The following is a 26,352-nucleotide window of genomic DNA, read 5'->3' on the forward strand; positions in this document are numbered from 1 at the left end:
ACTGCTACAATCGATGGGCCAACATGTATACATGTACTTCAATATGATAGTCTGAGAAACATATGATTAGGAATAAAGAAAAAAGTCCCTTACCGTTAATGTGAAATCAGAAGAAGGCATCTATTCTCACACTCCTCTGCCAAGTTGTTCCTTGTGGACTCTGTCGTCCTCTGAATGTTGTGCCTGAGTCTTCAGTGTGACATTACCCTGACACCCCCTTACACAGAGGCACGCACACACCTACATACACACACCACGTGACTCCCTCACTGCCACTATCATGTCTAGTGCATGCATATTCAAATACAGTGGCAGTGGTATAAGACAGACAGCTATCTGTTAACAGCAGTCCAATGCTGGCCTGTGACCAAACTGTATTATAGTCTAGTTGTCATGGATGTTGTTGCATCACATGTTTTGGTTATTTTTATTTAAGGACATATACAAAACCATCTATCCATCCATTCATATATCCAGCCAGGCATCCAGCCAGCAAGCCACCTATCTGTCAATCAGCCTTCTATCTAACAAACACCATTTCCCATGAGCACTAGCGATCACTCACAAAATCACGAGACCCATCATGGGACCGTGTAACCCGCCTCTTTAACAGCAGTGTTTTGGGTCACCTATGCTGGCAGTATGGCGGTAGAAACCATCGCACCTGACTGGGAGTTTGACCGTTTTGACGACGGTTCCCAAAGTAAGTACAGTCCCGACCTGCAGTGAAACATAGCGACGTGCTTCACGACATTAGCATCCAGTGCTACGCTGCTAGCAGGCTGCCGTGTGTCACTAGGCGCCGTCTATTTACTGGCACGGAACAAATCCGACTGTTACTTGCAAACAAAAGCTCGTCATATGGACACATTTAACGTTATTTCACTTTGTTTTCTTCATGTGAACGTCCGGCGCACCCAGCCCCGTTGTAATGTAAAGAAGAACTTCGTGAAATGAAGCAACAGCAAAGTTAGCTGACGTTAATCACATCGATACAGCTGACCAGTTTGACAGCCTAACGACACTTGGGTAGAAGTGACAGCAGCTCAGAGTAATAACAGCTCACACAGCTGACTGTAACCACACAATCCTTTCATTAAAGCAAATAAAATAGACATTGGTAGTTAATATCCCCATGCACCCAGCAGAAACGAAATGGGGTTGGATATTTATTTTGTTTCCTTTTTTATAAACGATAGAGTACGACTCTTTGTTTCTAAGATTTTAGCAAAAAAAAAAGAAGTGGTCCTGGCCCCGGCCCCGTTAACTATCAGTTTACATCAGGGTTAGTGTTCATCTGCAGCATCACTCTGCTGAAGTGTCCTTGATCAAACCCTCCACTCTGCAGAAATACACACAGACGTTCAACTGAAGAACTACAGCAAGTTCCTGGAGGAGTACACCTCTCAGCTGAGGGGTATCGAGGAGGCTCTGGATGACTCCATCGGAGACGTGTGGGACTTCACACTGGACCCCATCGCCCTGAAGGTGAAACACCAAACACTGGTGGCTGAACATCAGCCTGTAAAGACTGACATTGTTCTTCCACCATATACACTTTGTGCAACTTCCTTCCTAATACGTTCTGCTCTCTTTCAGCTTCTCCCATACGAGCAGTCGTCCTTATTGGAGTTAATTAAAACAGACAACAAGGTCGGTTAACTAAAGACAAAACACAATCTGTAATTTGAAGTCTCCTGTTTTTCCTTTTTTTTTTTCATAATGACTTTTCTATTGTGTTGTGTGCAGGTTCTGAACAAAGTCATCACTGTTTATGCTGCTCTCTGTAGTGAAGTGAAGAAGCTCAAGTATGAGGTAAGCATGGTCGGAATAGTGCACTCTGAAGGATGTTGTTGTGCGTATCCTTGAGGTCTAACAAATGTGATGAAAGCATTTCCTTCCAAAGGACAGTATTTTAAAGCCAGCCATTGCTTACATCTGTGTTTACTAGCTTGCAGTCCTTTTCTTCTGCCTACGCAGGCACATTGCTGCATATCTTGGTGTGTTCCCGCTACTTGTTGATCAGTGGAATAGTGTGACACCATTGGTAGGACTGTGTGTCGAGATGAACAAAATAGGAACCTACTCCTAGAAAAACAGCTGCATGTCGCTGCTAGGTCTAAATGAATCTCTCCAGTGTGACGAGTTTTGTGTGTTGTGCTGTGAGATGCAAATTCTGATTCCGTGTCCTGATTTATTTTTTTTTGTCCCCTTGCAGGCAGAAACCAAGTTCTACAATGGCTTATTGTACTATGGAGAGGGAGGTAATCTGTCACATATTACTATTTACTCTCCTCCTTGGTTTGCCCTTAGTGGTACACGGTAATTCTCGATCAACTGCTGAGAAATAAAAGACATGTATGTGCGTTTGTGTTACAGTGTCTGACACCAGCGTTGTTGAAGGAGAGTCCCAGATTCAAATGGGCCGATTTATCTCATTCCTTCAGGTAGGCAATGGATACTCGGAACAGTCGAAACATTCTTGTTAGAAAAATTCACTCAAGCCGATGTAAAAATGATTAATCACAGGACATTTATTCTTGCAAGGAGGAGACAGAGTTGATTCACATACAGAATATGCATCAAGGCTGCTCGGAGTTCTGTCTCCGAGTGATATTCATACTAAGTAAACGCATGCAGTGGGCTGGCACAGGGTCATTTACGTCACAAAGGATAACACATGAATTGCGTTTCACACAGGCGTCAACATAGAGTATCTGGAACATCATTTTAACAATTCCTTCTAGTACAAAGGTCACTTTCTCATAAGTCATGGTCGCAAATCAACCAGGCGTAGTAAGTATTGACGCTTCTGCAGGTTTATTATGGCTTATTTAGAGTAAAGAGCTTGAAGTGTTCTTTCGGCCGTCAACTGCTTCTTAATAGACTAAACATTTGCTGAGACTGGTGTTACAGAAAGTTCACATGAAACCATTTGAGGACAGGGCTCTAAACACTTACAGAGGACATGAGCTTACGTCAAATGTATAACATTCACTAATTATCAAACGCATAATAATTAGTCATTTAGATTTTTCCCCAACAATTCTGCATTTAGTTGAAATCACGATACCATCTTCTGTCTTTGCTCTCTGGCAGGAACTCTCCTGTTTTGTGTCAAGATGTTATGAAGTGGTGGTCAACATTGTTCATCAGCTGGCTGCCCTCTACAACAGCAACAAGTAATGTAGCACAGTGAATACACAGTGAATGTACTGTTCTTCTGGGATCGGCTTGAATATCCGTGTTGTCAAAAGAGCTTTTGTGCTCTTCATGCAGACAAAAAAAACTTAGACTGCATTTCCAGTTTAAGTACTTGTTGCATGTTTGTGTCTCTCTTACGGCGTATAACAAAATGTACAACAGCGTTTCTCCTTTCATATCTCAGGGGTACAACAAAAATCATTGAGTCGTCAGGTGTCCATTTCCAGGTGGGTTTGAAGGATTTGGCTCATTTTAGTCTTCAAACTCTCTTCTTTGTCTCATCTATCTAAATATATTTATTTAGTTTTGTGTTCCCTCTGCAGACCGTGTACGAACACCTCGGGGAGTTGTTGGTGGTTCTGCTCACACTCGATGAGATAATGGAAAATCACGGCACACTGAAAGATCACTGGAAGATGTATAAAAGGTCAACACATAGAGACACACACACACACGGCTATTGCAACCAGTAAGATGAAGGAAAAGCTCAATTCCAGAAATTCCATTTTTTTGGTACTGAAGACAACATTCATCTGTTAGAAATTTAAACTATCGGGATGACCATGAAGGACACCTCTCAAATGGTTTATAACAGTGGATTGAAACCATACAACCAAGAAAAAATGTAACTACAGTATATGTACGTAAATCTGATCTAGAAGGATATTTTGTATTCAACCCTACATTTCCTGCATTTATTTAACTAATTACATCTGTTGAAACCCAATAATGTTTTCTTATATATTTCAACATAAGTGCTTTAATATATAAATCATGTACAGCCTATATTCTTGTGTAATCACTTTCTCTTACTGTAGGTTGTTGAAATCTGTGCACCATAACCCGGGGAAATTCTCCATTCCTGAAGAGAAGCTGAAACCATTTGAGAAGCTGCTGCTGAAGCTTGAGGGGCAGATGCTGGATGGCATGATATTGCAGGTGACTGCACTTCTTTCGGGCTTTTATTCTGTTGTACAATAAATTTTCTGAGGTAGAAGTGTTTGCTGTAAAGTCAGAGTTTAGTTTTGTGCCAATGTGCAAACGGAGATCAATTAGGTCATTTTAAGACTGAGTACTTGAGTGAATCTATTCTGAGCACCGTTAACCTCCTGATGTTTACAACTGTGTGACAGGCCTGTGTGGAGCAGAGATTCGATGATCCCGGGGAAGGAGTAGCTGTCTCCAAAAACAGTGCCTTTGCCGAGGAGTTTGCCTTCAACATTCGCACCATTTTCACCAATGTTGAGTCCAAAATTGGTCAGTTTCTCTCCTCACGATCGACTAGTTCTCGCTCTTTGCTGCAACTTTAAATGATTAACGTCTGCGTGTCCGTGTTGTTTTCAGGTGAACCTTCAGAGATTGACCAGAGGGATAAGTATGCCAGCGTCTGTGGTCTATATGTGCTTCACTTTCACATCTTCAGGAGTGTCGACAAGAAGTTCTACAAGGCGCTGCTTGACATCTGTAAAAAGGTAGCTCTCGGCCTGCCTCTTTTCTCTATCGGTGACTTTTGTTTAATCATCTTGCGACAGTGGAAACCTCTCGATCACGTGGGTTTGTGTCTGCCTTTCTCCTCCAGGTTCCAGCTGTCACTCTGACTGCAAACATCATCTGGTTTCCCGACACTTTCCTCATTGCTAAGGTCCCAGCCGCAGCCAAGCTGATGGATAAGAAGAGTCTGCAGGCGATCAGAGCGCAAAGAGACACCTACCTGCAGCAAAGAGCTCAGACACTAACGAAGTCAGCGGGGCCGAAGATCAGTCACGTTTACTTTGTTTCATTCAGAATTTTTTTTAGATTTGTAGAATCCGATGGCTTCCGTTGTCTCTTCTCTTCAGGGATGTGCAGTCCTACTACGTGTTTGTAACTTCCTGGATGATGAAGATGGAGTCCATCTTGTCCACGGAGCATAAGGGCGACAAGTTGGCAGAAGACCTGAACAGCAGGTGTAATGTGTTTGTACAGGTAAGATGTTGTCTCCTAACGAGGCTCAGCAGGACTACAGCCTAGGGCATTGGACTACAAAGACCAGCTCATCACATGGCATTCACATTATCCAATACACCTTCAAATCCAATCGTAAATGCTCCAGAGATGCATTGATTATGCCATTTAAAACAGAGAAATACCTGTATTTGTTGAGTCTTTTCATGATAAACCGACCACATAAGATTATTTTAAAAGTGTTGTGCTGTTACATACAGGTTTGTTGAGGATATAACGTCTTTAATAAAGGTTCCTGTTCCTCACAGGGCATCCTGTATGCATACAGCATCGGCACCATTATCAAAACCACGATGAACATGTACATGTCGATGCAGCGGCCCATGACCAAGACCTCTGTCAAAGCTCTGTGTCGACTCGTTGAATTGCTCAAGGTGTGTGTGTGTGCTTTTGAGTCTCTCTGTACTTGTCACCAGTGCATTGTCCGTTTGAGAATAAGGTCGTGTGATGCGTCTCTCCCCTCAGGCTGTGGAGCACATGTTTCACAGGCGGTCCATGGTTGTAGCGGACTCCGTTTCTCACATCACTCAGCAGCTGCAGTCGCAGGCCCTCAACGCCATCGGTGTCGCCAGGGTAAATCCAAACACACAAACTTTTTATTCACAGGAGGAGTTTATGGAGTTGTGACATTTTTATGTGACGCGTGTTGTTATTCCCTGCAGAAAAGGGTGATCTCTGACAAGAAGTACAGCGAGCAGAGGCTGGACGTGCTGTCGTCCTTGGTTCTGGCAGAAAATGCCTTGAGTGGGCCGAGCACAAAGGAGCGACGACTGGTGGTGTCTCTGGCACTGTGTGTCGGCACTCAGCTGGTACGTTGGGACAGGTTCGTTGTTGATTGGGATGCTTTCTCAGCGTGACACTGAAATCTCTCGCTGTCTTGTAGAAAACGTTCAAAGATGAGGAGCTGCTTCCACTGCAGCTCGTGTTGAAGAAGCTGGATCTGATCAGTGAGCTGAGTGAGAGGTGGGCTTTCCTCTTCTTTTGATCATGTTGAATAAAATTCCCAAGTGCTAATTTGCTACTCGGTGCATGACACGATCTGCCTTTGCTCCGTCTGCCAAGAGCTGGCAAAGTGATTAACCCTCCAGCTCAGATGCTGCTGCTTTCCAGCCAGCTTTCAACATCTGGTGTCATAGACAGCCAGTTGTTGTGCTGTGATGTCTCATGAGCAAAGAGCTTGCACTGTAGTGTTGTGGGGTTTTTTTCTATGTCGATGATCGGTGGCTTGGACTTTAAAGTTTATTTAACCTCAATATCTAAAAGCTGGCTTAATACTTATTTGCTATCTGACTGGTGGTGAGATACCACAGGATTCTCACTAACCAGGAACTCAGTCACACCCACAGAGATGGAAGTTTCTTCAGTTCACGCAGGTTCATTTGCATCACACAGAGCCTACCTCAAGCGAAGGAGTTCAAGTGTCTCGGGGTCTTGTTCACGAGTGAGGGTAAGATGGAGCGGGAGATCGACAGACGGATCGGTGCGGCTGCAGCAGTAAAGCAGGCGCTGCACCGGACCGTCTTGGTGAAGAGGGAGCTGAGCCGGAAGGCAAAGCTCTCAATTTACCACTCAGTCTACGTTCCTACCCTCACCTATGGTCACGAACTCTGGGTCGTGACCGAAAGGACAAGGTCGCGGCTACAAGCGGCCGAAATGAGTTTCCTCCGTAGGGTGGCCGGGCTCAGCCTTAGAGATAGGGTAAGGAGCTCGGTCATCAGGAGGGAGCTTGGAGTCGAGCCGCTACTCCTTCGCGTCGAAAGGAGTCAGCTGAGGTGGTTCGGGCATCTAATTAGGATGCCTCCTGGATGCCTCCCACTGGAGGTTTTCCAGGCACGTCCAACTGGGAAGAGACCCCGGGGAAGACCCAGAACACGCTGGAGGGATTACATCTCCCAGCTGGCCTGGGAACGCCTCGGGATCCCCCAGAATGAGCTGGAACATGTTGCCGGTGAGAGGGAAGTCTGGGTCAGCCTGCTTGGCCTGTTGCCACCGCGACCCGACCCCGGATAAGCGGAGGAAGATGGATGGATGGATGAAGAGTACAAGCAAACCGAGCTGTCCGGATTCAACTCTCCCCAACAAAGAAATGTAGCTTACTTTATAACCTCGCTCCTCTATTCATGATCGCCCCCTCCTCTTACTCATCAGCTCTCAACTCTCCTCTGAACAGTCATTTGGTTCATCATGCATACAGTAGGGATTCATAACTGTTTTCAGATCCGGTTCCCTGGGGGTGTTTTGGACATCTGGGCACACGAGATGTACTGTTGGTCTACTAATTGATCAATATCAGGAGAGACGCCTGTCAGAGGATCCTACTGGTCCCTGTTCATCGTCAGACTAACTCTCAACAGGAATGCAGTTAAATGACCAGTGTCGATGCATCTACTATGTATGGGCCTATGTGCTGTTTGGATTTAGCTCCGATCTGTCCCAGGCTTTGTCTCAGTCCCCCCCCCCATCATCTCAACTACACATTCATCACTTCGGCAGGTGACTGTCGTCGGTTATCTCTTGAACCAAACATTTTTAATTGCATCTGACACTTGGATGCGAATGTTGGACCAGAACTTTGACATTCTTGGCACAAAACCCTTTCATGTAAGCGATTTGATGTTTTCTGTGAGCTACTTGAAGAGTCTTCTGGCCTACGACTTTATTCCACAGGGTCAAGCTGCAGTGTGACTGTAGTTTCCTCTACTGGCACCGAGCTGTGTTTCCCATCTACCTAGACGACGTATACGACTATGCCGTGGACGCAGCACGAATACACGTAAGCAGACTGGACTGATCGCACTCTTTCTGTCACCCTGTTTGAGAGCATCGCAATCTCAATATAAGGCTGTTGTGGCAGGAATGACGAGAAGAGACGTGGAATTGGAGTTGCAACCCAGCAGGAAGTGTTTTAATGAAGACTGAATATCTTCTCATCTGTATGAGCTGCTGTCTATCTGCTTAAATTTTGCTTTTAAATGTTACCGGTTTCCGTTCTGCTTGTGTCTGATTGGCTGCTCCGGTGCTCTGCCTTCCTGGATGATGTCTGTGATTTTGCCGGAGCAGTACATGTTTAGTGCACTGAGGGACAGCGTGCCCTCCATGTTGTACGCCAAACACATGGAGTCATGTGACCAGCTACTGGAGAGCTACGACAAGGAGATCATGGACGTGTTCAACGAGGTGAGAACAGAGGAAAAAGGGTGTACAGGTGTCGGGACATTTTGATTTAAATACTTTTGTACAAATCAAAGAGCTTTTGCAGTCACATCCTTAACCTTCATGTGCATCTTGTTCTCTTGTAGCACCTGCTGGACAAGCTGTGTAAGGAGATAGAGAAGGACCTGCGTCTCTCCGTCCACACCCATCTGAAGCTGGACGACAGGAACCCGTTCAAAGTTGGCATGAAGGACCTGGCCCACTTCTTCTCCCTCAAACCCATCCGATTCTTCAACCGCTTCATCCTCATCAAAGGTGATAGAAACACTGTGTCCATACATGTCCACGTGTGTGATATCTCATGTGTGGTAGTACGAAGGGAAGCCGGCTCATGTCATGATAAGGCGGTGTACTGTGAAATGAAAGATGACGCTGAAGGTGTCAATTAAAAGACTATTTGTCTTATTTTCTGTGCAGCCTATGTGACCCACTACCTGGATAAAACCTTCTACAACCTGACCACGGTCGCTCTCCATGACTGGGCCACCTACAGTGAGATGAGAAACCTCGCCACGCAGCGCTATGGGCTCACGATGACGGAGGCACACTTGCCCAGCCAGACCCTGGAGCAGGTCTGTGTGGTTGCACCGTACACCACGTGACGGAGGGGGAGCTTTTGATCAAAGACGTGAAGGTGGTAGATGGTTGGTTATAACTGGAGCCCCGGTGTGTTTCCTCATCAGGGTCTGGACGTTCTGGAGATCATGAGGAACATTCACGTTTTTGTCTCGCGCTACCTTTATAACCTCAACAACCAGGTAAGACCCTGTCGTGTCCGAGCTCACCTTCAATCTCTTCAACCAAGCCGTTGTTTGTGCGTTTATATACAGTTTTTTTTTTTCGCTTTCCGACAGATCTTCGTAGAGAAGGCCAGTAACAACAAGCACCTGAACACCATCAACATCCGTCACATCGCCAACTCCATCCGGACCCACGGCACAGGCATTATGAACACCACGGTGAGTCTACAGGGAAGGCAGCGGTGCTTGTTTTAGTCCAGTTGTACTTTTTTCTTTCAGATCTGGGTGCATCAAGGCTTTTGCTGCACCTGTTGCACATCTTCTCTCTTCTTTCATCAGGTGAATTTCACATACCAGTTCCTGCGGAAGAAGTTTTACATCTTCAGTCAATTCATGTACGACGAACACATCAAGTCCAGACTCATCAAGGACATTCGCTTCTTCAGAGAAACAAAGGACCAGTCTGATCAGAAGGTAGGAAAGGCTGGGTGTCAATTGTGGTGGAATATTTCTAGGTTAATCGGGAGAAGAGAGTTCCTGTTCACAAATTAATAATAATGTCTTCAGAAGATTCAAAGTTGTCTTTTTCCGTTTATTCTCTTGCAAGAGGGAAGAGTGCACAACACGATACGTATTCGGCAGCATGTTGTAAAGACTTCTCCGAACTACAGGATTCACCACCTTTTATACACGGAGAGGTCCTCTTTCTCAGATAAATCATACACGGGAGATGAGGGGCCCTCTGACACAGGTTAAATGCTTCTGCTCATTATTTAGTTCCTGTCAGGTGTGTTTGCTGGGAACCAGTCACAGTTATCACGATTTACAAGTCCCTCTTTACTGCATCGTTTTGAACATACGTAAGTTTCAGGTTCACAACTCGGTCACACAGAGGCCTTCAACATATCTTTCCCCTTACAGTCTTCACTTCCCCTTCTTGTGTGGGAGCGTGTGATAAACCAAAAGTAAGAGAAAACAGGACATCTGGTTCATAAATTGATTAACTACTTCTGCAGGACTGCTGTTTTGTGTCTGTCTATGTTCATCACTTTCAGTGGTACATGTTTTAAAACATAACATGATACTATAACATATTTTCCCATTACACTGTCCAAATTCATTTTACCAAACAAAGCACCGTCGTGGACAGATGGGGAATATTGCCGGCTGGTACTTTTCAGAAAACGCTTTAGTTTGGTCTGGTGAGCCTTAACTGGTGAGAGCTGGAAACTGAAATCCAGTGTTTAAGATTAAAGGAACTTTGCAAATGGGCTAAGTTTTCACATTAACAGACAGACTTTCAGATAAGCCCGCCATGAGAACATCGGGCTTTTCTCGATTTTCTGTTCTTGGAACTAGTAAACTGCCTAATCCTCCGGAAGTTTCCGTTTTTAAAAAATACTGCATTTTCATATCACTTTGGTACAATAACATGGCTCCCTGCCACGAGCTCTTGTTCAGCTGTAACGTTCCGTGCTTTTGTTGCAGTATCCATTCGAGCGAGCGGAGAAGTTTAACCGCGGCATCAGGAAGCTGGGCATCACTCCCGACGGCCAGAGCTACCTGGACCAGTTCAGACAGCTCATCAGCCAGATTGGTGAGAATAATCAGTTCTTGGCATTTCATCTTAGAAATGTAACTGCAGGTTGCAGGCGAATTTTAAAGCAACACTGATTTGACCCTCTTTTGCAGGCAACGCCATGGGCTATGTGCGTATGATCCGCTCTGGAGGCCTCCACTGTTGCAGCAGTGCCATCAGGTAAAAGAGAGTTGTTGTTTTATGTAGATATTACGTTAAATCTAATTAAAGCTCATGTCCATTGAAGTGTTTTCTGTCATATCTCACTGGTGTGGTTTAATGTCCGTGTCATCTCCAGGTTTGTGCCCGACCTGGAGGATATAGTCAACTTTGAGGAGCTGGTGAAAGAGGAGGGACTGTCAGAGGAGACCCAGAAAGCTGCCAGGTAGGGCAAATAGCATATTTCTCCAAATGATCATTTGCATTTAGGGGATTTACTTTGGTGTATGTGGGACGGGGGTTAATTTAAGTCTAGCTCCAGTAGGTGTAACTGTATTCAGTTTGGGCTTAATATTTCTGTCATGCACACACACCGCTGTGTTTCAGTTGTGTCTACGGTCAAAACATGTCCAGATATTTTCAGTGTATTTCCATTTTTACTGCTGCAGAGGGCACCACAGCTATAACAACAATAGGAAAGGAAACATCAGCTGTTGTTTGCATGGTTCTTCTTAAATGTTGGGTCATTTCCAGTGTCCTAGATTCAGTGTTGGGAGATCTGACCAGCAACTCTGCCGAGGGCACGGAGTACTTCAAGATGCTGGTGGCCGTGTTTGCGCCTGAGTTTCGCAGTGCCAAGAATATGCACCTGAGGAACTTCTACATGATCGTACCCCCACTGGTCAGTGCCAACACCTGTCATTTGCTTCCATGCTGCTACCTGTCACGCTCTTTTCTCTGTCCATTTGTTAAACAACTCTCTATGCAGTGTTTATCTTCATCAGTCTATGCAGCACTTTCAGTAATTGATGCACAACTAATCTCGCCCATAGACGGTGAATTTTGTGGAGCATTCCATCAGCTGCAAAGAGAAACTCAACAAAAAGAACAAAACTGGAGCTGCGTTCACAGATGACGGCTTTGCTATGGGTGAGTACGTACTACACGACATCGGCTCAATGCTCTACACTTCTTGCTTTTTTTTGTCTTTTGACTAACCTACACTCGCTCTCGCAGGTGTGGCGTACATCCTGAAGCTGCTGGACCAGTACCTGGAATTTGACTCCCTGCACTGGTTTCAGGCCGTCAGAGATAAGTACAAGAAAGAGATGAAGGCTGTGGTGAAGGAGCAGAGCGTCCAGAGTGCCAGCCAGGATGAAAAGTTGCTGCAAACGATGAACCTTACTCAGAAGAGGCTGGATGGCTACCTTCAGGTACAATCCCTGTTGGGTTGGAACCCCCTCTAACAGGAAGTGTAATGTAGCCATGGAGTCAGTGATTTCTTTTGACAAATTGGCAGCATTAAAAGTGTGCTGGATTAACTATGTTATGTCTGTTCCTGTTTGTAATGTAGCCATGAATGTACTCTCACTGACTTTGATAATGAAGAAAAACTTAAAAAAGTGATGATTCTTAGGCAGGTTCTGACATTTTAAGAAGCGTCTTCACCAAACTCCTCCTCCTCCAGATAATGATATCCTCTGGATGAGGAAGTCAGATTGAATCTAAATAAATAAGTGTTGTGTTTTCAGATCTGACTAAGTTATGACTCAAAGAGGAAATACAAACGTTGTTGCACATTGCAGCAATTAGGAGCTAATGGGTTTTTAAGTACCTTAATTGCCTCCATCAGCTGCTGTTCGTATTAATAAGCCGGCCCTACTACAATAACCAGCTTCCTGATGCTTTCAGAACCCCGCGGCGCACCTTTCCCTTTCACCTCGAGCAGCATCTTTGCCTCGCGTCTCTTCCTCCGCGTCTGACAACCTCTGATGTAAAACAATTGTTCACTCTGACCTCTTCCGTCTTCCTTTCTCTTCAGGAGTTTGAGCTGCTCCACTTCTCGCTGAGCAGCGCGCGGATCTTCTTCAGAGCAGACAAGACTGCAGCCGAGGAGACTCAGGAGAAGAAAGAGAAAGGTTAGGTGGTGTTGTGATGATTTATGGAGTCTTTTAATTATGCAAAACCACTGGCACAGAGAGAGATAGTACTGTGATTAATGAAGGAGGAGGTCAGCGCGTCTTTATCCTCCTTTAGATCTCAAACAACTCACTTGCCATTCATTATAAAGACAATATATTTATTTTTTATTTCATATTTTATTGCTGGTCAGCTATTTTCACTACTCTTTATCTGTCCAGCTCTGTTGTCCTTGTCCCTAGCTGCTGTTTCTATTTCTGTATCCGTGCATTGTGACAGAGTATTGTTTTGCACGTGCATGCATACTTGGCCAATAAAGCTGATTCTGTCTCTGATTCTTGTCCCTGGCAAAGCAGGAGGTCCTCCAGATGTCTCAACCCTCACTGAACCCATCTCAAAGTGACCGTCGCTGTGAGAACAGCAGATCAGTGTTCATAACTCGAGGAATGTAAAGTGAGGCTCGCTAGAAGAGAAGATCTGATATCGTTTCTCTTTACAATAATGACAAAACAATCATCTTACGTTCGAGACTGAATGTGTACTTAAAGTGCTGCTGCAGGAAGTGTCTTCTTTTGTTTCCATTCTACAGAAACATAACACCTCTTTATAGTGTTTGCAACATCTAATAAATTCAATTTGAATTTGTAGCATTTATGCAAGCGACGGCAATTAGAAAGGGTCAGGTGGTGTAACAAGTGTAATGTAAAAGTCAATGCTTTCTTCCGCCACACTGCCTTTTAATACTTGTAGTCCGGATGGACTGGAGTGGTTTCTCTCCAGTAGAAGGCTCAGCTGTGCGTGTCCTCTGCTCCTCACAAACACAACCTGTGACCGACTTGAGTCTGTTTTGATTTCAATACTTTGCGACATCTTTGTTTTTGTCTTATTTCCTAATTGTGATTGATTGTCCATGGCCTTTAACGGCAGCACTTAGAATTTTTTCAATGAATAATCTTTTCATGTTCATGTGCCATATTTGTCAACTTCTATTTTTTTTTTTTTATCCATTGTATAAGTTGTGTATGTGCCTTTCTAAACTGTTTCAACAACTTTAATTAATTTAGAAATAATCCTGATCTGTAAGTGTAGCGTAGTACAAACGTGTCTTTATTTATCTGCAGCACTGAAGATGTTACTTTTGTATCTATCATGTGTTACATGTGAAAATCAGGCCAGAATTTGGTCAAAATGACATCCCATGAATTGACTTGCTTGAAGAGAAAGTTCTGTAAAGTTTTTGAAGAATAATAAATCTTGCACTTTCAACAGAATTGAATGTCTCCATCATGAGGTGTGATGAAATCCTTCAAACTGAAGATGAAGCTACAAAAGGTTTTAAGGCACAGATTACATGTTCCAAATATTATTCTGTAAACATTTAACTAGTGTATCACACAACTATACATTTTGTTTAGTACATAATTAGAAAGTGTACCTCAAAGAGCAATAAACACACACGCAGTGGTTCAGGAAAGCCTTTTCTGCTTTAATACAAAGAAAAGAAGCTTTGAACTTCTGAAAATACAAGATTGGTCTGGATTCTTTTTCTCCTCAACTTGACAGTTTTCCGTTTGCTATGAAATGCTGCTTTTCACTGCTGTTCAAACAGCTTGAATTGAAATACATCCCATAGTTTACATTGGACTCCAAACTTGGGGGATGATCTCCATGTTTATTTCTTCTTTTTGTTTGTGGCTGAGAATCAGGCCTTTCTTCAAATGACATTTTAATTTTGTGTTATTTTGATGTAAGTGCCCGCAGTGCCATGTGACACCCTGTCCAGCAGATCCAGAAATGTCCTGTTGCGTCCACATATTGCATCCATGCTCACCTCATAAAAACGAGGTAAAAGGCAGGGCAAAGTTTCTTCCAAAATAGATGTCCTATATATATATATATACATACACATATATATATATAGCAATCATATATACACATTCGTACATACACTAATTTATGTGATGCAAAGAAAAAAAAAATGTACACATTTCTTACAAAATTGTAACAAAGACTGGAAATTGTTTTGTTTGCTTTGGAGCAACGTCGTGTCGCTGTTTAGCCTCTGCGAGGATTCGTCCACACTTGTGGAAACCAAAAGAATCTCCCAGATTTGTGTCCATGTTCAACCGGCACAGAACTCACAGGGAGACGGACAGAGTGTGAGACAGAAATACAAAAGGTTGAAATAAATGTAAATGGGAGATAGAAAAATAAAATAAAAGGGTGAGATGAAAATGGGATGCATGTGGAAAAGTTGCATGAACCCCCCCCGACCCATAACGAAAAAAATAGAAAAAGGAAAAAAAAAAATATCAGGGAGTGTTCACATTAAAAAAAAAAAAAATCACAAACAAATTTTGTGTTCTTTTATTACTAAATATAGTGCAACAATAAACATTGCATTTCTTTCACCCCTTCACTTGCGTCTGAGGATGCTAACTTTCCTCACCATTTGTTTTTTTTTTCCTGTTCGTAAACCTGGTTCTGTGACTGTCCTGTGCCACAGGGCCAGTCCTCCTTTCTAAAAGAAAACAAGCTTCAGATTCAGAGACGTAAACATAACACAGACCCTGCTCAAAACAAGTCCAAAAAAACAGGAGGAACATAAAGAATAAAAATAGAACAAGTGTTGGTGTTTTGGGCAGCGTGAAATTTTGGAAAGGCGGGGGCAGTTTTGATGATGGTGGCGACGACGACCCCCCACAGTCAGATAGCCAAATCCTCGAGGAATAAAAACCGAGCCGCGTCAACCACAGCGCCCCTCCTGGACAACAGCGGTGTGTGTGCAGGAACCGGTGCGGCCCTCTGGACTGGTCGGGCCTTAGAAGGCCTGCTGGGCTGGGTTGTAGTTGAATGTTGTTGGCACGTGAGGCCTCTCTTCAAGCTTATCATACTCCAGATGAAATTCCTGTGAGATGCAAACAATATTTTAACATGACAGAAAAAGCTCTAATCCACAACAGGAGTCAGTAAAACTTGATGCCATTTCGCCAGGTTGTGAAAGACAAAGTCCTACCTTGGCTACTTTCCTCCAGTTAAGACAGTCAAAAAAGTAGTAGGTCCCCCTCTCGTAGGTGTTGGTCTTCAGTGTCGGCTCCATGCCAGGCGCCCTCGTTATCCAAACCCGCTCCTCTTTGTGGTACCTCCAGTCCCGGTTGAAGCTGGAGAGTGACGTTATGGACGAGGAACGAGACAAAAGGGAAGAAACCAAGTGACTGGCCTGAAATTTCACCCCAATTCTCCCTCTAAAGATCGGAAGAGCTACTGGCAACCTTCCGCACGCTTAAATGATGATTTGTAGAACTTTAAATCACATTGAAAAGCTGTCAACAATGTCCAGACGGAGAAAACCAAACATGATCAAACTGTTGTACTCACAGCTCTACTGCTGCCAGAAGCTGTAGCAGGTCTCCACCGTTCATGTAGTACAGGTAGAACAACAGGTCTTCACCATATCGTGCCAGTTTAATTGCAGCCAGCTGGAGGCAGGACAGCGAAGAATAAAAAGAGTATTAGTTTTGTACCTACATGTACAACCTGGAGACCTGCAGCCGGTCTGAAGCTCAGCATTACCTTGTCCCTTATGTGGATGTTGGTTAAGTATTCAGACGGAACGTGGAAGTCTGAAAACACAAGAACGAGCAGGAGTGACTAAAACATGAAATCCTAATTATTAGAAGACTTTTCTTAATTTACTGTCGTGCCAATGGAGAGATGTGAAGATCAATGATTTGAGAGACCAGCTCCCATTGCTTATTGAATGGGTCCTCTCGTTGGTCCTCTAACAACCTGCCTAGAGGGCCAAAAAGCGTTTCTGGCTCTGGCTCAGGCCAATTCTTGGAAGCTTTTCCCGGATCACTAAATTAAGCTTCTTCTAAATCCTCCGCCACATCACTCATGTGAAAGTCTTACCAATGTCTTGAGGTCGACATGGCGATGAGGCCCAAGGAGAGGCGAACTTGGGGTACAAGTTTCTGTCGGGAAAGAAAGTTGCAGTAAGTTCATCGCACGATGGACACGCAAACAGAGAGTAACAGCACAAACTAACAAAACACAAACTAGTGAGACCGAAGCATAGATGTTGAAAACGTTAACGGGAGAGAAACTTCACCACACGTGAGTCAAGACGATTAAACTCACGGTTTGAGTGCTTTTAAAATCATCAAATCAAATCATGGATCTCACAAAACTAGTAGTTCTGTTGCATGATGTGAAGGGAAGATATTTTTCATAAAGTTTGCAACTAACTTTTCTCAAACTAAGATTTACTCAGCGAAAAGGAAAGCTGTGAGAACGGTAACCATCGTAATGGTCATGTAGCACTTAAATGGGCGACTTGAGTTTCATTACAGGACTAGTGATTCGCTGCTCACATGATCATTTGCTGGACAAACGCACACTGGCTGATGCTCTAAACGAAGCTCTAAACGAAGCTCTAAACGGTACTGTATTCAGGGTGGAGCGGCCGTCTTACTCTGGTGAGTTTAAGTTGAGTCCCAGTGTTGTGAGGTCACTTCCTAGCGCCAGATGCACCATCCCCGGATCGGTCTCTGCTGCCCGGATAAATGTCAGCAGGCCAATCATGCCGAATTGGTCTGTCACCATTCCTGAGGGAATGTTCGTCACCCGACCTGCGGCGGCAGGATAATTCAGAGTTCAACAAACCGCTGACACGGGACTGTGAGCTACAGTTCATACTTACCGTCAATACATTACCTACACATTTTTAAACCCACACTTTGTGCACGCATTGGAGAGCAAACCAAGCCAATTATTCCTTTAAACACGTGATGGTCACAGACAGACTAATGGAAAGATGATGATGGTCCGTATCATACTGAACATATTCTTTTGGTTTCCTCACTGCAGCCTATCCAATCATTATCTAACCCCAAATGCAGGGTAGAGAGCCCAACTGCCTCACCCAAGTTGTGCGATTAAGAAGGGATGTCTCAGTGGAATTGGAGCGATACGATTGGCTGAGAGGTCTCACCATCGGGCAACACCTGGATCCCTTTCTTCTGGTTGTTGTTCTGTGCTGAGGTCGTCTTGTCTCCGGGGAACTTCGGCCCGTCTGCATTGGATGTGCTCTTGCTTGTGGAGTTCAAGTTCTGAAAAACAAAGAAAACCGGTTTAATACACAGAAGAGTAAAACAAGAAGGATGATCTTTAATGAGCCTCGACATCCGGTCAGATTGCAGAGTCCTCGGGGCGCTCACACTTACAGTTTTGCTGTCGTCGTTGTTCAACGTGGGGTCCTTATAGTTTGGCCCGGGCAGTGCAGGGAAGTCCTCGTTATGGATGGAGAAGTCTTGCGTCTGTTCAGTTGATGGCTTCGTCACCATGCCAACTTGATGATGATGATGATGAACATAGTGAAGTAGAGATTACAATTCCCCAGAGTGTAACGAGCAAAAAAAATAAATACACAACAAATAGATATCAAACCTAACGAAACCTTGGCTAATATTACGAACCCAATCAAGAGGCTAATGTTAATTTCCTGTCCTAGGGGAACCTACTTCCTGTGTCTTAATGTGTGTAAAAATAGACACTTTCTACGGCCTAATGGCCTACCATAAGGAGCCCGTCCAGCCAGTGGGTTGAGCACCGGTGTTGGGTTTCCAGTCCCTTCTCTCCGACTCCTGTCTGCTAACGCAGGGAAGTCTGACAGATCCAGTCCCGTTACATTTTCACTCCCATCTGCAGTAATAGGAAGGGTAGGAACTTATAATATGTAGTGTCACCTTCAGCTCAATGTATCTGTGTAATAATGTGTCGATTATTAACTCGATGGTGTATTTGTGTCACCCTGTAACTGTATGAATAAATGGCCCTCCCCTAAGTAGAAACTGCTGACCAAACACAACAGCTAATTTGAATAATAGTTACTCACCGTCTGTTTCAGCAGTCAGAGATAAATTGATACAATGTTTTCAGTTTTTCCAGAATTCATTTTACTTACAATTTTCTTTTACAAATCTTCACCAAAGAACACCCAGATCAGATTAAATTGATCTTCACTCTGACCGTATGTTGCCTGCGTCTAAATCTAATTCTGCTTCTTGCTCCAAGAAGACACCGTTCACTGCATTGTACAGTGAACGAGGTCATCTAGTCATGTCGGCAGCTACGTCTTAACAAATGTGCAGCAAGGTATATTTATGAAATGTAACTCACTGCATTTCATGTAGAATAGATTTGTTATATTCCAAAACAAACACTCCCGTGTTTCTTTAACTTCAAACTAATGATCCCTTGATATACCCACCTGAGTTAAACACACTAACCTGTGCCATTGAAGATGTTGCTTGATAATGAGTTGTTCATCCCAAACGCCTGATTGCGATTCATACCAAACCCTGACATGCTGCACAGAAAAAAGAAAACGAAAACAGAAGATGAGACCGAAAATGAGCTTTTCCTTAAAAGCATCTGTAACAGGAAGTGTAGAGGACACAAAGAGCCGCAGATCTCCACAAGGACGAGTGAGTATTGCACCTGTTGATGGTGAAGGGCTGGCGTGCTGGCTGCTGTTTGGGCATACAGATGATACTGGGCGAGCTGTGGTTGGGGCTGCCGAGCCCCGAGCTGCCCATACTATTGGTCCTGCCGCTCATCCCGATGCCTTGACCGACCTGAGAGTGGTTCAACATGTTCCTCGTGTTCATCGGCAACGTCCCCCTGTTAAAACATCATCAGGTCTGATTAAGCGCATTTTAATCTTTGCTCACGACACATGTCAACTGTCATCTCTATTCCCAGGTATTTCTTATTTGTATGAACCACACAAGTATGCGTCTTAACTGAGTCTGCCTTCATTCCCACCTGCTTGGTGATGGAGGGGTATGGAGGGACATGGCGGGGACCCCCGTTGTAGGGGTGATATGACTTGGTAGTGCCTGCGTGCCTTGCGTTAGATTTCGATTTAACTGCGGCGTACTGTTCCCCATGCCCCTTACCGAGAAGCCGAGTGCACCTGCAGAAAGACATCGAAGAAAAACAAATACCGTCAGACAACAAGAGAAAGTTCATCTGAATAGCTGCTAAGCTCAACTGCACTCTAGTTCACACACCATCTACAGGCGGGATTTCTTTTTAACTCCAAATATGCAACATGTGAGGAGACTGCTACGGGAGTGTGACTGCAGGATGATAAAGGAAACACTTACTTTGTGGACCGTACAAACTTGCACCAAGCTGCGACAGCTGACCCGACGTCGACGACGACGGCGAGGGAGACGACAGCATCTGAAGGAAAACATTTGAGGACTAGAAAGAGTAAGACGACTAGAAAAATGCCTCCACTGGTGTTGAATGAAGAAATGACGGGAGTGTGCAGATATGTGGGCAAAACTCACATCTTTGTCCGACCGATGTGGGAACATCGACGGCTGGCTGTAGTACATGCCTTCATCGGTGAAGTCGTTATCGACTACCTCGACGAACTCTACAAATTTCTTTCTAGCACCAAACATGCCTTTTGTCACCTGGAGAGAGAGAGAGAGAGAGCGAGAGAGAGAGAGAGCACACAGAGTTAAAGACTTGCAAGCGAAAGAAAGCAGGTGAGGACTGGACGTACACAAATACCATCTCAGAGTGAAGTTCACGTTTCTTATCTAAATACGATACAATAATAATTGTTTCAATGTTGTACAACCACCAGTTACAATATAATTGACAACACTGCATAACATCAATTAAGCATCTGATTGTTCCAGCACTTCCCTGACACTAGCAACCCTAATATTGAATCCACCTTTTAAACAGGACATGCTTTTCCATGATTGCACCCTTACATGAAATGGAAAGTTCTGGATGCATCATTTATTCTCGTTTCTCTGTAAATCACAATGAAATATTTGGCGTCTTGGGGTTTTGAAATAAAGTTTTTGAAGTGGAGTCTATTTTGTATTGATGTACACGCATAAGGGACGAGCATGTTGAACTTCTCTAACAAAATAAACTATTTATCCTGTCCATAGCATGTTTTACAAAAATCACGTGTCTTAAAGGCTGAATAGTAACCTAATTTGACACTGTTGAGAACATTAACATCAGCAATGCTAACATGCTAGTTAGCCACCACTAGTGTAGTTAGCTAGCGTTAGCAGGCTAACTGCTTACAATCAGTTTGTGTTAGCTTAGCTAGCACAAGTTCGCAAGCGGACTGCTTTAACCAGGCGCTAATTACCGCAACATACCGAAACCTTCCAACTCCAACACAACCTGACTAAGCTACCGAGCAGCCGTCACTACAAGGCAGTGATGTGGGCCCTCTCTGCCTCCATATATCCACAGTCAGCTGTCCGTTTTCTCGGCTCAGTTTACGCTCCGTTTGCAGCAGCAGCAGCAGCAGCAGCAGCAGTGACAATCTGCTGCAGCTAAAGGCTAAAGATTCGCTCCGCATCGAAACGGAGGAAAACAGTGGCATAAATCGCTCGTACCGAAGGCTGAAATGTGAGCCGAACTGATTTAATATGACCCAGAAATAAGTAAAATATCCTCACCGCATCAATTTCCCTTCTCTACGTTAGATCCAAGATGGCTGTGTGTATTCTCAATCAAAGAGGGATAGCCTTTACCCTCTGACCTTACAACCCGCTGACCACTTCCGTACACACAACTGAACATGTCAGAAACAGAAAGTGTACTCCATCAGCCAGGGTGCGGAACAGTCACCAAAAAAACACAGCGAAGAACAAAAAGTATGTACATTTTGAAGCGAATATGAATAAAGACACCACTGTCAAGCCTCTACCCCCTCCTGTGATCATAAGGTGTCTTTGCATTATTAAAACACTGCTGTCTGTAGCTGCAGTTACTACAGCAGATGCCTCTTTAGTAATGTCACAATATTCAGATAGTACTGATGTGGTTAACTCAGTACCCCAAGACAGTGACATTGGCATCAAAGTAATGCTTTTACAGCTTTCCCTTGGCCTTACCAACCACGCAAATCGGCAAACAGCACTGGGGCCCCTAAAGTTCCCGGTTCACCTTATCAACTGATTTGTGCTTAATTGATTACACATTAGTTTGGTAGTAGGCACAACTAAAACACATGTCTGCTGACATAATACAGGCTTTAGCCTTGAAGAGGGGCTCTGAATTATGATAATAATGTAGTTTTATAACCTTCAGCTTACATGTTGCATATTCTTAATCTGATTTTAATAATGCTACCACACAGCAAATCTGGGGCCAAATAGTCTCCCAGCACAGAAAAAAAGCACAAAGAAAAAAGTAATCAAATTGTTAGTTACTGATACACATGTCCTTTAATTACCACATTTGGATTGGAGTTACGATAGCATCTTCGCTGTTTGCGAATCGACTACTATAGTGTACTGCCATGGACAGGGTCTATAGTGGCAGTCACATGGTTCTACAGGGTTGTAGGCCTACTGTTGCCTGTTTGAGGCCCCCAGGCAGTGGATAAGGAGAAGGACAAGTGCTAAAAATGTTCTGTCAGTGAGTGAAAACAGACAAGGGGCAAACATTATCCCCTCTGATAAGGAAAATGAAATTCCTTCTCGGTTGTATAGTTGGAAAATAGCCCTAATGAAAGTATGCAAGATAGCATGGACAATTCACACCTCAGACAGTTCAGGAGTACTTCCCCCAGGAAAGACAAATAGGAAATGATATTCCGCTTTTAAAACAATATGGAAAACCAAAAGCACCTGCATTTGGAGGGTTTTTAGAGTGGTTATGGCACTAAAGTCTTGACTCCACAATGATTGACAACACAGTTAAAAAGTGGTCCTTTCAAAATCTACAGAGCCAAGCACCCTCCACCAAACTTCAGTAAACCTCTTAGTTTTTCTGCAACTTTTCCTGTAACTTAATTTCCCCTCCCGGCAAAAACACTAAATTAATTACTACAATCCAAGTCAGAACTATAAATACATGCAAACTCCGCCGTTGGTCTCCCTGCGCACACTGGCAAATTCTTCAGATTATTCCACAGTACAGGCCCACTTGACTGGCCAGGTGGCACAGACCCAGAATTGCGTCTGAGCGGATTAAAACAGGATGTAGATGACCATCGTTGCTCTTTCATCACAAGGCACTTCTTCAGCTTTGCACCCTGCCCCTCCCTGTCTCTCTCTCTCTCTCCCACCTCTGTCATCTCAGAGAAGAAGGGGGGAAAGTCATTAGGCACAAATAGGGAGGAGAGAGTAGCTAGCTGTTGCTATCTCCATGAAAGTCAGGGCAAAGCTCAGAGCCACTAAGAGATGGTGAGAGGACGGCACTGGGGATTATCCGCTCAGGGAATACAATACGTTTACAGCCCATTAAGTTGGATAAACAAATGTCTTACTGAAGGAGATGCTGAGCGTCATGGACAGCAAGAGGAAAACATTAAAAGGTAGGTGCGTTTTCAATATTCAATTATGATTATCTTTACGCTGATTATGTTTTCTGTTTTCTCATGGTGATGCTTATTTTCACTGTTGTTTTCATGGTGTTCATCACATGAAAGGGTGTAATTCAGCATCATAATCCTGTTATTGCAGCTACATGCAGCTTCATATGCTGATGCAGTATTACAAAGACGCATTACATTGTTGCAAACTTGTTTGGTTTTTCTAAAGATCAATAACTCCAGAGGGGCTGTGGTGGAGCATTAATGGGATGCCATGAAATTTACTTGAAGACGCCAACAGCCTACTTCAGTGCAACCCTTGTCTGGAACTCAGTTGATGTGGAGGACCAGTGGTGTATCAGACACTGGGCAAGATGGGTAATGCCATGCGGGGCGTCGTTGCCTTCATTCCCTCAGAACGCTGTCAACGCTTTCTCGTGGGGGACCTGAAGGAAATGCCGCTTGATCGGACCCTGGACCTGAGCAGCCGGCAGTTGCGTCGGCTGCCTGTTGCTGCCTGTGCCTTCGATGAGCTGGTGAAGCTTTACCTGAGTGACAACAACCTCAGCAGCTTACCGGCTGAACTGCAGGGCCTAAAGAAGCTGCAGCTCTTAGCCCTTGACTTTAACTGCTTCGAAGAGCTCCCTGCAGCTGTTTGCAGATTGCCCCAGCTCAGCATCCTTTACCTGGGTAACAACAAGCTTTACAGCCTCCCCAGAGAACTGAGAGACCTCAAGGAACTTAATACTCTGTGGCTGGAGACTAATTGCTTCACTGTTTTCCCACAGGTGGTTTGTGAGCTACCTAATCTAAAGACCCTGCATCTTGGTTATAACCAGATAGAGAGTTTACCAACAGAGCTAAGAGGGCTGGAAGAGCTTCGAAGTATCTGGCTTGCTGGGAACCAACTGGCAGCGTTCCCACCAGTGTTGCTGGAAATGCACTTTTTAGCTGTCATTGATGTGGATCGGAACAAAATACGCTACTTCCCCGGCCTGTCTCATATGCAGGGGTTGAAACTTGTCATCTATGACCACAACCCCTGTGTTAATGCCCCGGTAGTGGGCGAGGAAGTCAGAAGAGTCGGGCGGTGGGCGGACTGCCCAGATGAAGTGCAGGAGGACGATGGGTCTAAAGCAGCAAGTGAGACTGCAGTGGAGGTCACGGAGGTACACCCCGAGGACGAGCACAGCATTTAGGGTCAAGGAACAAAGTGACCTTCTGCCTGGGAGAGGCCTCTCTGTACAGGACGACGTTCAAGTGGAACACTTAAAGCCGAGTGGTGTGTTGTACATCAGGCGGATGGCATTTGGTCCATATACGGCAAAGCCAAGTTGTTGTACAAGTTGTACACAAACTTAAAACCAATTTGAAACCAGAAATAAAAAAGTGTTTAACATGATTGGTTATTTACACTGTATGAACTGTTAGTGTCTTATTTGATTTAGTAAAACTCTATATATGATTTCAAATGATTAGCTGCAGCAACAGTGATGTAAATTGCTAAAAAAATCAGTCAGTCTAAATGTCTTAAACTATTTTATCCTATGGTACAAGACATAAACTATCTTTACATATATTACAGGTTGTAGGACATCTGGGAGATGAAAACAGTGCATGTATTTCTACTTGATAAATATTGGTGGTGTGTATATGCACAACACTTTTCTATTAAATTGACTATATGGCGTTGGTCAGCATAGCAGGGATTGAGTAAAAGAAAAGGATCATTACACAGATTCTTGTTCAAGCAGCGTCTGAGATAATATCTGTACCTGCTGAGGCTAAGTACAGTGAGGTTTTTAATACAAGTGATGGATGGTTTGAATCAATTAGTGCACTCCGTATCCAGACCAATGCATAATTCATCAGATAGATTGGGGCTGTGGCTTTGAATAGAGGCTGCTAATGGGCCTTAATATCACCGCCATACAGTTTGGATCCGAAACAGATCGTAAATGCAATTCTCCAGTTCCTCAGCGTACCAGGAAAATGTTCTGTAAACAAGATAAGATGTTGTTCCACGGTGTATCTTTTGAGGCATTTTGAATCCTTTTTAGCAAAGCGTATAAAGGGATTAAAATGATTTGCATACAAGTCTTCTAACTGGAAATGTGATGATTGTGAACACACTGAACTACTGTATTAAAAAGACAGAATTTATTGTGCGTTTATGTAACTCTCAGAGATTCTAGGAACACATACAGACATTATTCTGTTTTATCTTTCAGTACAGTGCGTGTCAAAGATAAACATCTCGGCTCTTATGCTGCCGCCTAGCACGCTGAAATGTCCCTCTTGTTTTACAGTGAGCCGTCTGCAGCAAAGGGCACAGTAAATGCAAAAACTATCTTGGTCCGGTGTGTTTAACATCACCATTGTCTGAGACTCATGAATCCTTTTTTAATTTTTTGACAAGATTTGTCCAAAAAAAGTCAAAGATTTTATCGGAATATCAAAAAGATACGAAAGGTTCTTCATCACATTCAAGTATTTAAAAACAGTAATGACTTAAACTAAAGTGAAAGCTGTTTAATATATTATCGTATTTTCAACAATAATTTTGAGATAATAGATGGTTTGTATTCGTCTCTGTAAATGTACAAACTATTACAACAATCAGGTGTAGTAATGGACATATATCATATTGGATAGCCGTCTGTTTTAAGAATGCTTTCTATATGAAATATGAGTAAAAAACCCTGCTTATTACGCATGACCAATATCAAATTTGCACATAAAGACAGATACAAATGTATCTTTCCTTTGTGTTTAACAAACCATTCTAACATAAAAGTTGTCAGGTTTGGGTCTATCATATAGTACACAAAAATGAGACAAACTCAGTAGCATTAGGACTTAATGTAATTCTTCTGTTAAACCCTCTTTGCAGGGCAAGAAGTAAGAGACTTTTCTATAGACAGTGAGTTAGAGCGGCTTCATTTTTGACAGTGTAGAAAAAGCCTGCAATGTCACCAAAACGTACACAAGAGACAATAAAAAATGAGAAGTGTGCCACTGCATGTTTATTTAATTTGTTCAACACATAAATAACATCAGAAGCATTTGCAAGGATATGTCCATGACAGAATACAAGATGACAGATTATAAGTTCATCATATTTAACAATCTCTTTGGTACAGAATCCTTTGTCACCTGCA

The 26,352-nt window shown here is 43.6% G+C and overlaps 3 protein-coding genes across 7 annotated transcripts; 2 read left to right on the forward strand and 1 right to left on the reverse strand.

Moving 5' to 3' along the window:
• Positions 1–573: 573 nt before the first annotated feature.
• On the forward strand, positions 574–14,090 carry washc4 (WASH complex subunit 4). Of its 3 annotated transcripts, none has more exons than XM_031863525.1 (33): positions 574–703; positions 1,349–1,488; positions 1,600–1,653; positions 1,750–1,815; positions 2,219–2,264; positions 2,380–2,447; positions 3,100–3,182; positions 3,389–3,431; positions 3,528–3,631; positions 4,023–4,143; positions 4,338–4,461; positions 4,549–4,676; positions 4,784–4,944; positions 5,043–5,169; positions 5,457–5,582; positions 5,674–5,781; positions 5,871–6,017; positions 6,092–6,171; positions 7,876–7,981; positions 8,269–8,385; positions 8,508–8,676; positions 8,839–8,993; positions 9,105–9,179; positions 9,276–9,380; positions 9,501–9,635; positions 10,650–10,758; positions 10,854–10,920; positions 11,039–11,125; positions 11,434–11,581; positions 11,733–11,829; positions 11,917–12,113; positions 12,722–12,818; positions 13,173–14,090. In XM_031863525.1, exons 1-33 carry the CDS (start codon positions 643–645, stop codon positions 13,220–13,222), a joined length of 3,501 nt encoding a protein of 1,166 aa, XP_031719385.1. In that variant the 5' UTR covers positions 574–642; the 3' UTR covers positions 13,223–14,090. The 3 variants fall into 3 exon arrangements, with proteins under 3 accessions (XP_031719385.1, XP_031719373.1, XP_031719395.1); XM_031863513.1 differs by having other exon boundaries at positions 596–703; positions 13,176–14,090; XM_031863535.1 differs by lacking the exons at positions 574–703; positions 1,349–1,488 and having other exon boundaries at positions 1,628–1,653; positions 3,509–3,631.
• A 194-nt stretch (positions 14,091–14,284) lies between these two features.
• On the reverse strand, positions 14,285–21,400 carry cnot2 (CCR4-NOT transcription complex, subunit 2). 3 transcript variants are annotated; one of them, XM_031863558.1, is made up of 15 exons: positions 21,330–21,400; positions 20,181–20,309; positions 19,992–20,070; positions 19,648–19,798; positions 19,321–19,503; positions 19,110–19,189; positions 18,397–18,522; positions 18,045–18,169; positions 17,813–17,930; positions 17,294–17,450; positions 16,732–16,793; positions 16,393–16,442; positions 16,198–16,298; positions 15,836–15,980; positions 14,285–15,727 (listed from the first exon to the last, which is right to left on the reverse strand). In XM_031863558.1, exons 2-15 carry the CDS (start codon positions 20,295–20,297, stop codon positions 15,641–15,643), a joined length of 1,581 nt encoding a protein of 526 aa, XP_031719418.1. In that variant the 5' UTR covers positions 20,298–20,309; positions 21,330–21,400; the 3' UTR covers positions 14,285–15,640. The 3 variants fall into 3 exon arrangements, with proteins under 3 accessions (XP_031719418.1, XP_031719409.1, XP_031719426.1); XM_031863549.1 differs by having other exon boundaries at positions 19,992–20,091; XM_031863566.1 differs by lacking the exon at positions 18,397–18,522 and having other exon boundaries at positions 19,992–20,091.
• A 1,606-nt stretch (positions 21,401–23,006) lies between these two features.
• lrrc10 (leucine rich repeat containing 10) lies at positions 23,007–25,336 on the forward strand. Its single transcript, XM_031868543.1, has 2 exons — positions 23,007–23,194; positions 23,421–25,336. Exon 2 carries the CDS (start codon positions 23,566–23,568, stop codon positions 24,388–24,390), a length of 825 nt encoding a protein of 274 aa, XP_031724403.1. The 5' UTR covers positions 23,007–23,194; positions 23,421–23,565; the 3' UTR covers positions 24,391–25,336.
• Positions 25,337–26,352: the final 1,016 nt, after the last annotated feature.

This window comes from Anarrhichthys ocellatus, unplaced genomic scaffold (assembly GCF_004355925.1).
Source record: "Anarrhichthys ocellatus isolate YVR2014 unplaced genomic scaffold, GSC_Weel_1.0 scaffold2, whole genome shotgun sequence".
In the NCBI taxonomy this organism is placed as follows: domain Eukaryota; kingdom Metazoa; phylum Chordata; class Actinopteri; order Perciformes; family Anarhichadidae; genus Anarrhichthys; species Anarrhichthys ocellatus.

What these genes read in the sequence shown, in the direction of transcription:
- lrrc10 (XM_031868543.1), top strand. Translation starts at nt 23,566, where the DNA reads ATGGGTAATGCCATGCGGGGCGTCGTTGCCTTCATTCCCTCAGAACGC.
- washc4 (XM_031863525.1), top strand. Translation starts at nt 643, where the DNA reads ATGGCGGTAGAAACCATCGCACCTGACTGGGAGTTTGACCGTTTTGAC. An exon ending in TGGACGCAGCACGAATACAC is followed by an intron (nt 7,982 to 8,268) that starts GTAAGCAGACTG and finishes TTGCCGGAGCAG; the next exon opens with TACATGTTTAGTGCACTGAG. An exon ending in GAGACCCAGAAAGCTGCCAG is followed by an intron (nt 11,126 to 11,433) that starts GTAGGGCAAATA and finishes GGTCATTTCCAG; the next exon opens with TGTCCTAGATTCAGTGTTGG.
- cnot2 (XM_031863549.1), bottom strand. Translation starts at nt 20,297, where the DNA reads ATGTTTGGTGCTAGAAAGAAATTTGTAGAGTTCGTCGAGGTAGTCGAT. An exon ending in CTCAACTTAAACTCACCAGA is followed by an intron (nt 16,794 to 17,293) that starts GTAAGACGGCCG and finishes CTTTCCCGACAG; the next exon opens with AAACTTGTACCCCAAGTTCG. An exon ending in CTTCTGGCAGCAGTAGAGCT is followed by an intron (nt 15,981 to 16,197) that starts GTGAGTACAACA and finishes GTCACTCTCCAG; the next exon opens with CTTCAACCGGGACTGGAGGT.